At 41.0% G+C, this 11,174-nt stretch overlaps 1 protein-coding gene across 1 annotated transcript in view; it reads right to left on the reverse strand.

Moving 5' to 3' along the window:
- Positions 1-10,663, reverse strand: part of sobpa (sine oculis binding protein homolog (Drosophila) a) — a 59,959-nt gene extending 49,296 nt beyond the window's left edge. The window contains exon 1 of the mRNA XM_030759101.1: positions 10,535-10,663. Within this exon, the coding sequence (XP_030614961.1) occupies positions 10,535-10,630 (96 nt within the window). The 5' untranslated portion in view covers positions 10,631-10,663. The remainder of the gene's footprint in view (positions 1-10,534) is intronic.
- Between the last annotated feature and the right edge of the window lie 511 nt (positions 10,664-11,174).

Genomic DNA, 11,174 nt, shown 5'->3' on the forward strand with positions numbered 1-11,174 from the left:
TTTAAAGTTGTAACTATTATTTTAGTTAATCTGGTTGGATGGGAATGTAGTTTATGATACATTTGTAGATGAGAAAGCTTTGGGTAGTAACTGACACTCCTTTAGTCACTAATGACTCCTGCTCAGTGTTTTAGTTTAGTTTAGTTCAAATAAGTAAATGTATTTTATTTCTGTACTCTATATCTTACTATAATGCACAAAATATGTTATGAGTTTGTTTGTCTGCCGACTCCTCCTACATGATCAGCAAACACCTAGCATTATCATGTTGCCTACAATGACCCATCTTTGCATTTATACAGCTGCAGGGCCTTATGAAAGCATCATATCATTCTAATTTCATGGCCAACAACACAAACAGGCTGAACAATACTGCAGCACAGCCATGTATTAGTTAAGCTCATGTGACTTATAGTAAAACGTTTGTAAAACTGTTATTTTAAGGTAACGAGTCTGCTTTTTTTTTTTTTTTTTCAAATAACGACAAATTAAAAAAACAAAGAACTCTCACGTAAAACCAAGCAAAAACATGCACTGATGTGCAAGTAAGATTTGGAACACACATACTCAATACAAAGCTGTACATGAAAGGTTCACGTGGAAGAAAACTGCACTTGAATAATATCTGAACTTCCAACAGCCTGTGATGGCGTAGAATGATGAGGTATCAGCTCACTGCACGTCACGGGGTTGGTGTCGACCAGCCTGTGCTGACCTGTGCTGTTTCACACCAAAGTAATCAAACGGAGAAAGTTTGGTAAGTCCTGATTTCTCGGGAGAGAGTAGAGTGGAGGCAGCTCTGCAGCGTCAATTTGTGTTTTCCTGCGGGTGATAAACTGACCACATCCGACGATAGAATTTAATTTGGGCAAACAAAGTGGATCTATGGGGTCTCAGTGGAGGGAAGGAGGATGGTGTATTTTCAGAATAAAATACCCTCTGCAGCTCTTAAAAGGGCTCCTGACACAGTGTGGCCTGCTGGGCATGGAGCTTCAGCCTGCAAACAAGTAGGTGCACTGACTCAATTACTTGATACAAACTCAATCACCAACTCTAAGTGCAGTTTGGCTACTGCTTACAATGGTATTATATGTATTAAGGGAAATACAAGTGGGAATGAGCTCATATATACACACACACAACACTCAGACTGTGGCAGAAGTATCTCTTTGCATATCTGAGACATTGTGACACGTACAGGAGTGACAGAGGCTGATGTTCTCCTGCTTATTCAGCATATTTGCTCCATTTCTAAGCATTTTAGGGAGAAATTCATGACGTGCTGTATTTGCACCTCAGAGTAGTAACAGCAGTCTTCAGTTTTACCTCAGTTTGCTGTGTTCACACAGAGCATAGTTTCTGCAATGCTGTGCAGGAAGACCTGTGTGATCGTTAAAAGAACTTAAAATACTGGGAAGGCTTTATTAATAAAGAACGACAGCAGTTATTGATCTGTCTGTCATTAAACACCGCTGTGGTGGGGTTATCACTGGGTAGATGTGACACAAAGGTTAAGTCAAAACACACCATCCACGTGCATGCGGTACCTACAGGACTGTTTGAAGGCCTTACTATGCAAGCACGTGTGAGCGAACATCTGGAGCTCTCTGGGCTTCAAGGTCAGGCAGCGTCATCGTTCAACAATGAAAGGATTTGTGGTGATTGTTTACAGTAATTAAAGTCTAATCCAAACACTCATAATCGCAGCTCTTTTTTTTTTTTTGCCACAGAGCTTTTTAAAAATGGTGGTTAAAGCAGTGAAGGCTGTTAATGAGGACAGCTCATGTTTGCAGATGTAACAACGCTAATGCTTGAACAATGATGAGTGACAGCAGTGCTTTTTCCGCCTGAAGGTTCCTGGGAGTCAGATTTAGTACCGCGTCCTGAGCAGAGCTAAAGTTAGGTGCTGACAGCTAAATACATAACCATGTTGTCACCCACTGAGACACGCTGTGAACACATTGCTACATATATTACATAGTCACAATTTCGCCTCCTGACATTTTAACTAAAGACGCCGTTTTATTAATTTCATTTCTTTTTTCGCTTTAACTGTGTTTATCTGTGCTCCATTTACACCAGAGAGTCCTTCCAAATTTCACACATGTGCAGTGCAGATAATCAGGAAGAGGAAATTAGGATTGCAACTAATTATCATTTTATTTACAGATTAGTCTGCTTATTATATAAATTATAAACCTATTATATAATGAATATAAAACCCACAAAAAACAAAGAAAAGCAGAAATGACACATAAACAAGGAACTGTAACCACTTTTCCCCACTTGGAATAATGACTAAAATGATCAGTCAGTTAGCAAACTAGTTCTTTATTCTTAACTTGGTTTTCATATTAATTAACTGAATTTGTGACTTTTTTTTTTAAGTTTACAGGCAGCACATTGGAGCAGTGGTTAGCTCTGCTGCCTCACAGCAAAAAAGTCTTGGGTTTGAATCCACCATCTGGCCGGGTCCTTTTCTGTGTGCCATTTGCATGTTCTCCCCATGTCTGCAGGGGGGGTTCACCGCAGTCCAAAGACATGCAGTTAGTGGGGTTAGGCTAATTGGTGAGTCTAAATTGCCCATAGGTGTGAATGGCTGTCTGTTTTCTGTGTGTTAGCCCTGCGACAGATTGACAACCTGTCCAGGCTGTACCCCGCCTCTCGGCCTATAGCAGCTGGGACAGGCTCCAGCCTACCCTGAATTCGATAAGCAGAAGAAGATGGATGGATGGATGTTAGTTTACAGATAAGACAGGAAGTGGCCTGAGGAAGAGATTGCATTTTTGGAGAAGAGCTTGTCCCACGTACAATGACTGGAAAAAAGTTTAAGTGTTGTGCTTTTTGGTTTCTCAATACTTTAGTTTGTTACTTTAGTGTATTTTTTAAGTTATTCTAGAGTTATTCTTATGGAAAGACTTCCTGAATCACCTCATTTGTAGACCAAGCTTTTATTCTATTACCTATCTATGTCACTGTGTAACACAATTGTATAATGCCCACTTAGTCTGTCACACCCTCAAATATACAATGCTGATAGTTCTAAGGGGGCTATGTCCTGCCTCATAGCGTCCAGTGTTATAGCTCCTTACCACAGACTCCATATAAAAGAGAAACATAGCCACTGTGATGTCATCCATTGGTTTATGATCAATGGATGACATGGATGGCCGGTTGGGGAATAGAGATCAAAAAGAGATCAAAAATCTCTATTCCCTAACCGGTTGGTCAATGCTTGCAGGAGATTGCTTGCTATAGCTAGGTGACATTGGTTGCAAAGAGGGTGTCTCCAGGGAAGATGCTGATTTATGGGAGGGGTAGTAAAATTTGAAAAAGTGTGACACAATCCAGAAACACAGAACATTCACCTTAAAGCCACAACCAACACATTTCAACAGGCGCGATTTCTGTAGGCAAACAGAAAATTAGCTACAGAATTCAAACCATTTTTGTGCAAAGTTGTGAACATGCTCATTTCTGCTGTAAAGTCGGGCTTTATAACATGGGATCCTATGGGGATTGACTCGCTTTTGGAGCCAGTCTCAAGTGGCCATTTGAGGAACTGCAGGAAATGTTTGCTGGGTTAGATGAAAAGTCCAAACAGACTGTTATTTTTGTATTCAGCACTAAATAGAGAGGAGTTAAAGCAGAACATTTCAGACAAGGGGTGTGGCAAAAAAAAAAAAAAAAACCTGTTTTTTAACATTAAAAAGACCATAATATTCTAGTAAAACTCTCAAAATAAAATTACACAGCTGTAAATCAGCATATTATGGGCTCTTTAAAATTATGAGAATAATTAATGAAACCTTAATGGAGAAGAAGATTTATGGGTAACTTACATAACAATAAGCTGAAAAGAGTCAGAGTGCTGACAGACTCGAAGCGCACAAATTGGCAGGCACAAGTGCAGCAATTAGCCCAACTGCAAGGATGAAACCTTGAGAGGAACAAAATCACCCAGGAGAAAATCCTCCTTTTGAACAAACGAGATGGAGCATAACCCAGGCTGAATGTACTCCTGAGTAAAACGGATGTAGCTGTAAAATAACCACATCACCAAGACAAAAACACAGCATCTCTCTGTGTCTCCCTTTCCAGCCTACCATCCTGTCCTCTAAGTCACCCTACTACTTAGAGAAAGGGGGAGCATTATTAAGAGGGGAATCTAATCCCTGTTGGCGGCTCATCAAAGCAGCGGCACCAACTTCGGCTCTGCGTGTGCTGAGAGGAAGAGGTAGAAGGGCAGCTGCAGATATCTGTATGTTACACTGGATTTATAGCCTTTTCGTCTGGTTTATCACTGACAAAAATCTCTGTTTATCAGCTTTATTCATCACAAAGGCTTCTGAGAGCCTCGGACAAAACTGAGGTCAAAGTGTATTTCAAGCACAAAGCTGCAAACAAGATTTTTAAAATGTTTCTCTGACTGATTTGAGGAAAGTTCATATTTCATTCAGAGGAGTCAAAATTGCACAGTACTCCCTCCCTTACATAAATCTCAGACTTCAATGTCAGCTCATTTCTGTAGTTTTGCATCAACAGCTGTTGTTTACACGGCTAATCTTTAACCATTTTCTGAACTTATTTTTGACGATTGTTGCCAGTGCTGTAAAAAGATAAGGGGGGAAAAAAAATCCTAAAAATGAATTTCTAAGAAGCATGATGGTCTCCAGGTCCTGCAGTGCAGACAGAGAAAAAACACCAGTCCAAAGTTCCTATAAACACTTCCTCTCAAAGCTTTTGTGAATGGACGTGATGTGAATGATTCTTGAAGGCCTTGCTTATAGTCAGAAGGAGTAAATATTTCTTTTTGAAAAGATGAATGCAACTGTGGTCACCAGAAACAAGGTGGATTATTTTTTAACAGCACACATTTGAAAGTCTGCCTTAAAGAAATATATATATAAAATGAGATTACAATGCCTCACAGCCAACCTGCTGAGTGAAATAAGCCAGTGGACTCATTTAAAAGAAGTTCTTTACAGGAAAAAATTACTAACTGCATTTTTTTTGCCTCCTGTTTTAAGTTATTCAGAGGGGATGGTGTCTCCCTGGAAAGCCTGGTCAAGAAGAGGTTTTCTGGACCTTGTGCATCTTTCCAATAGGATCATCAAACACAGGAAAGCAGCAGGAGGTTTTGCAACGGAGCTGGAAAACTGGGCTAGCTCCACAGAGCAAAGACTGCTACCAGACATGATAAATGCAGAAATGAAGGTAAAAGCCAGACAGACTACTACCACTGACTGTGTGGGAAAATGTGAAAGAACAAGGTGAATTGTCTGCTTAGAGGTACTTATTTTAAATTTCTGTTTAAAAACCATTTAAAACTTGCTAAAATAAATTAAAGCGATACACAGAATATAAAGAAACAACTGCTATAACTTCATTTCAAAAAGCATGTGCACATTGTGTGAAAGAGATATCAGCTAAAGCTGAACTGAGGCCAGCTTGCACTGTCCTGTAATATCAATTTGTCCTAGAAAAGCTAATGCAGTGGTTGCAAAAAGCCATGAAACAGACAGAAAAGAAACAGAACAATCCGGCTTTTACAATGAGAATTCATACCAAGAAAACACCATTTTTATATTTAATACACTGAGAGGGGTTTACCCCATGCCTTTAGTTGATCTGCAGCAACTAGTACACGAAAGGCTGATGGACTCTTTGTAATCCAGAAGCAGCCATTCTAGTCAGGCTGCAACAACTACAAACTCAAAGTCATCGGAAAACCTCATTGATCCAGTATGGAATGATCACTGCTTTTCTTGTTGCTGTTCTAAGAACTGGCCAATGACAACAAATGAAAATTACTCCATAAGTCTAATTCTGGCTCATTTACAGTTATTTTTCTGTTGCTGTGTGATCTCTGTCCCTTTCAAATAAACACAGAAATAAGAAATGCAATAAGAAAGTAGATTCACTGGAGTTATGACACCTCAATATCTTTGTATATACAGTACAGATACAATAGAACAAATATTCATAGAAACCTTAGAAGCATACTTGTTTTTTCCTTTTCTTACAGCTTTTTTTTTCTTGTGCTCCTTCCCCACTAACATGTGATGGGTGGAGATGGAAGAAGTAAGTAATGCTTTTGTTTGTTGACTCCCTTAACATTTTTTTTCTTTTTGTCTTCTCTGTTCTAGCTCTTCACCCTTACTTTTCTCCTAAAATGATTGTACCTGCAAGTATGGCAGTGTCTACGAGATGATAATGTTTATTCATTTTAATTAAATAAACATTAAAATTTCACACATTTTCACACATATGCACTACTTCTTAAAACAGTGACTTATGGTGACAGTGGAGACACCACTACAGAGCTATCAGAGCAGATGCTGCTGTTTGCCATCTCTAACACTGAGAGGCCACTTTATTACTGCATACACCTTCATCCAGCGTAATCTAATACATCAGAACTGTATTTATGAAGCTCATCATATTCAGTTGGCACTCTTACATCAAAGAGGTGTTGAAGCAGCTACAGGGTCACTATGACCCTGTAGATGTGGAATTGGATTGGAGCATTTTAAAGGTTACTTCTTATATTTTATTAGTTGTGAACAAGCTGCAATTTCCAGGACTAAAAAAAAAATGAAACCAACACAGAAGTGTGAAAAACTGAAGTTCCTCAAATGGCCACTTGAGGCTGATTTGCCCTTAGACTTGATTATTTCATCTCATTAAGGCCGAGATTTTACTCTGCTGCAGCTGTTCTGTCCTCAACAGTAATCATTCCTGTTATACTTCTTTAAAGTCTGCTGCCTGGGGCTCATGCTTAGTGAGTGCATTGTAATGTAAATTCTCTACAGATGAGTATATGGAGTCCCAAAAAACACATCCACATGGACCCTCGCACTCACCATCTGATGACAAAATTTCCATCACTCTGACCTGAGAGGACTCCCTGGCAGAGAAAGTTTAATCCTGGCTTAAAGCTTCTTCTTCACCTCAGCTAATTTGAGGGACTGAAGTATTACCACTACTGCAGTTATCTGACAAATAATCTAGCTTACTGTCTAGTTAAATGTACCAACAGGCTATCCACTTTTGGTCCGTTAAATTCTAGTGCTATTGTGCTTACTTACTAATTAGAAAGCATTGCATACAGGTGGATGCACCTTGCTCGCCAAGCTTGCTAGCATTAGCTGAGGTTATGGGTCACACACAGTATGATAATGATGTTTTGGAGTGTTTGTTTACACTCCTTCTACTAAAGGATTGGAAACCATCTGCAGTAAAATACGTTTTTCACTGGGACTTTTCACTCCGACACTTTAACACCTAAATCTGCAGGATAATTAGCAGCTTATCGATGACGTGCTCCACTTCTCTGTCACAACTTCAGCAGCTGACCAAAAAAAAAAAAGATTTAAACCCTGCTTCTGTGTGTCTCCCCCCTTGTTTTCCCTCCAGTAAGACCCAAACATGGCCAGTAGGGCTTGTGGTAATGATGGTGGAAACTGGATACCTTGCGGGTAGAAACCAGAGCAGGACACAATACACCGTGATAAAATTCCTGAATCCACGCGCCAAGTTTCCCCTTTGCCTCCTCCTTCTCCTCCTTCTCTTTCCTCTCCACTTTTCCACTCCCCTGCTCCCTCTCTCCTCCTCTGCCTCTCCCTCTCCTCTCCTTTCATTTCCCTTTACTTTCCTTGATATCTGATCCAGCAGACACGCTCGGGTTACAGTTTTTACAGCTCAGCCAGCCCAGTGCTGTATACATTCCTTTCTCCCCTGTTTCTTACCCCACTCTCCAGCATTTCATATCCCCTCCAAGCCCACTCCTCCTTCTCCTAGATTACTCACCGAGGCTTATTTTACCATGGCGCACATTAAGCAGCCAGATGAAGGAAACACTGTCAGACTGTTTAGTTTTTCAGAGGAGTATGATCCCTCAAAAGGGCACATTGTGTGTCTCTCTCTGTGTTTTTCCTCCAGCTTAGGTTTGAAATATTGAAGATGAGGGAATCTAAAGAGGAGACGGGAACAAATTGGGTCTGTTTTTGTTCTGAACAGAAGAATCTAAAAGTTTTCTGCAAAAAAAAAAAAAAAAAATCTGTACTTTTAACTAAGGACTTACTGTTCTGACAGATGCAACTCTGCAGCATAATGTTAATTAACTGCAGCTCTGCAAGGAGTGTTGCAAAGCTCAATCCAGGTCTTAAATGTGTGAAATTGCACTTAATAATCTTGGTATTAAGGTACAGGCATGCAGATGTAACTTTCTACCACTGGATCAGTGTCTTAAATTAATTGTGTATGGACAACCGCTTGTGTGATGTAATGAGAGTTGAAATTCAAGGTTGCGTAAGGAGTTGCAATCGAACTTGTTTAGCCTTTTAAAGGTGTTTTGACACCTTAACCACATCTGCTGCTCCCTTTAGTAGCTTCCCCTGGTATTGATGGAGATATTGGAGTTGTCATGAGGCGGCATCGCTTTTCCCTCCACACCATCGGCACAGCTCTACAGTATATCTGCTCCACTGACATACGCATTTATTGGCATATTTTAAAATCAACAAGCTCCTGACAGCTTTATTTGCTCACACATTCAAATTTTAAAAAAAGAAAAACAAATTGATGACAAATTAAGCCGCTCCCATTCAAATGAGATGTTTGACAGACATGACACCTCTCCAAAACATACAAGAGATGTCAGTTCTGCTGAATCCTGAATGATGACCCGTGTCACAAAATCTGTCATCTAACAGCAAAACACAGACCTGCAAATAAAACATCATTTCTGACTGATGACTGGCATCATATAATTACTTGGTCAAAGTGATAAATTATCAGATGAGACATTCTGTGATTTTTTTTTTTTTTAATTTCATGTCCTTTCCAAATAGATTTTTAGCCTGATAGCTGTCGGCTGTAATAATGACAGAACTGACAAAATCAAACCTAGACTTGTGCTACAGAATCTGACAGGAAGACACCTCCTTCTGCCCAAAAGGCTGCTGAGAAACATTCAGTACATTTTAAAAGCTCCTCTGAGATCACCTTTACTACTAGAAATAAGGAAATTTCTCCACGGACCACCACCACCATCACCATGCATCCCTCCCTTCTGCCATCAGGACCAGACGGAGAGAGTGAGAGATGAGTTAAGTTTATTCTTATTGAAAAAAAATAGTCTAATTTCATCACAAAAAACTGTGCATACAATTAAAATTATGTTCCTGCGTGGACTCTCCTTCCTCTAGGCTTCCAAAGAATTTTATCTGACAAATAAAGACTGAGAATTATGAGTGAAGGCATGCATATATTCAAGCAAATGCCGGCAACAGAGTAGATTGCACTGGTTTGAAATTGTGCTATATTATTATAGTTTAATGCTCCATTCTTGTGCACCTTTGACAGTTGCTTTGTTATCAGTAAAGTGCACATTCCCCCCTTTTACAGTAAAAAAATAAAGCAGTGACACGTGAACGCAGCTGGCATTTTGGAGGGGCTCTACATACAAAAAGGCTTTTTTTTATTCCAGGGTTGTTTCAGGACTCGCTCAAAGCGTGCACCCTCGCGTCTCCTCTGACACCCTAAAAAAAAAAAAAATCAATCACAATTTCCGCAGTTGTTCTCGTTGTGATCACCTGCACATACATCCCATAACACTGAAAACACCGGGTGCTTCTGTGTCTCCGGCCAGATGTGTACAAACAATGAAGAGATGCAGACAAAGCGGACACGCAGCCTGCCTCTGTCATACACACACGCACACGCCAGGAACACTTTTTTGCTCCACAATGACCGCACGGAGCTCAAATATCACAATTTGTACAAAGAGAAAAAAACAGAAAACACACGAATAGAAACAACGTATGCTTGAATGTGGAGGAGAGAATCGTGCAGGTCGATCCCGGGAGACAATGTGCTCTTGTCGAGTGCGTAAAGCTCACAGACGCACATCTGGATCACACGCCTCTGGGCAGCTGGTCAACACACTAACACACATTCACATAAACACACGCACAAAAAAAAAAACATCTCGACTCAGAGACAAACCCACAAAAGCATCGCGGAGAGACCAGTGTTCCCCCATTGATTTTCACTAATTATGCACATTGGCCGCTCTCCCCTGCGCCGTAGTGTAGCAGTATTAATAGTAATAGTAGAAGCTCTGTTGACGCCTTCACTGACGCACTGGATTTTCCATTAACTCTGGGTGAGCCATGAAAGGCAGGGCTCACAAACGGATAGATTATGACATGAATTGAAGCGACATTATTCCTCCACTGACTCAAAACTTAATAGTAGAGGAGTAGCTGTGAATGGGTGCCGCATCCATTGTGCAAGGCGGTATTGGCAGGCTGCGCTGCTGAGGCTGGCGTTCAACGTGGATGTGACAAAAGAACTTGGATCAAATTTAAAAAAAAAATGGTAAATTAAAGTTTGGTCATCATGCAGCCAATTACACTTGAGTGCATGATATATTTTCACTGTCTGGTTAGTGCTTCAACACACACGCACGCTCCTCACAGCCACTTCACGCGTAATCACATGCAGCTGGGCACAGATCCCCGTTTACCTTCATCTCTTCATTTATTTCCCTTTTCACCGGGTGAGCTGGTTTTCGGCTTCTTTTATTTTCCGGAGGTCTGCCCTCTTTTTCCATCTCTGCCATGTTTTCTCTGTGATACTTCTGTCAATATTTGCGGTGAGGAGGGGAGAGGAGGGGTTGAGAGAGGCAGCTGTTTACAGTCGCCAGACGGCGGATGTCTTGCAGCTTTTCAGCGGCCCGTGTGACGCTGGTGATGCCGCCGAAGGCTTGCGGTGCCCGGCTAAGTCAGCCATCTTCTGCCCGTATCCTCCACGGTCCGTGCGCCAGTGGTGAGCCGCCTCTGTGAGTCAAAGGAGAGGTTGAGTGAGGGGAAAAAACGAGACAGGGGGAGGGGCGTCCGCTGAAACATTATATGACGCGTTGATGATCAGAGGTAGGCTATATCTTCTCGCTTTCCCATGGAGCGCAATCAGAGCAGTCACATCCACTTAGCGGTGCTCCCTCAGGGTGACAGGCTGTAACCAGCAAACAGGTGCCCACACACAGTCCTCCAGTCTTTTCAGGGGAGCCTGTTGTTGGTCATAGCAACATTTAATCATGCTGTTAGTTACCAGCCCTTCTTCTTCAATCATTTAACGACACAAAAACAAAGTTTCCGTGCGTAGGA

Source organism: Archocentrus centrarchus, chromosome 22 (genome assembly GCF_007364275.1).
Source record: "Archocentrus centrarchus isolate MPI-CPG fArcCen1 chromosome 22, fArcCen1, whole genome shotgun sequence".
Classification (NCBI taxonomy): domain Eukaryota; kingdom Metazoa; phylum Chordata; class Actinopteri; order Cichliformes; family Cichlidae; genus Archocentrus; species Archocentrus centrarchus.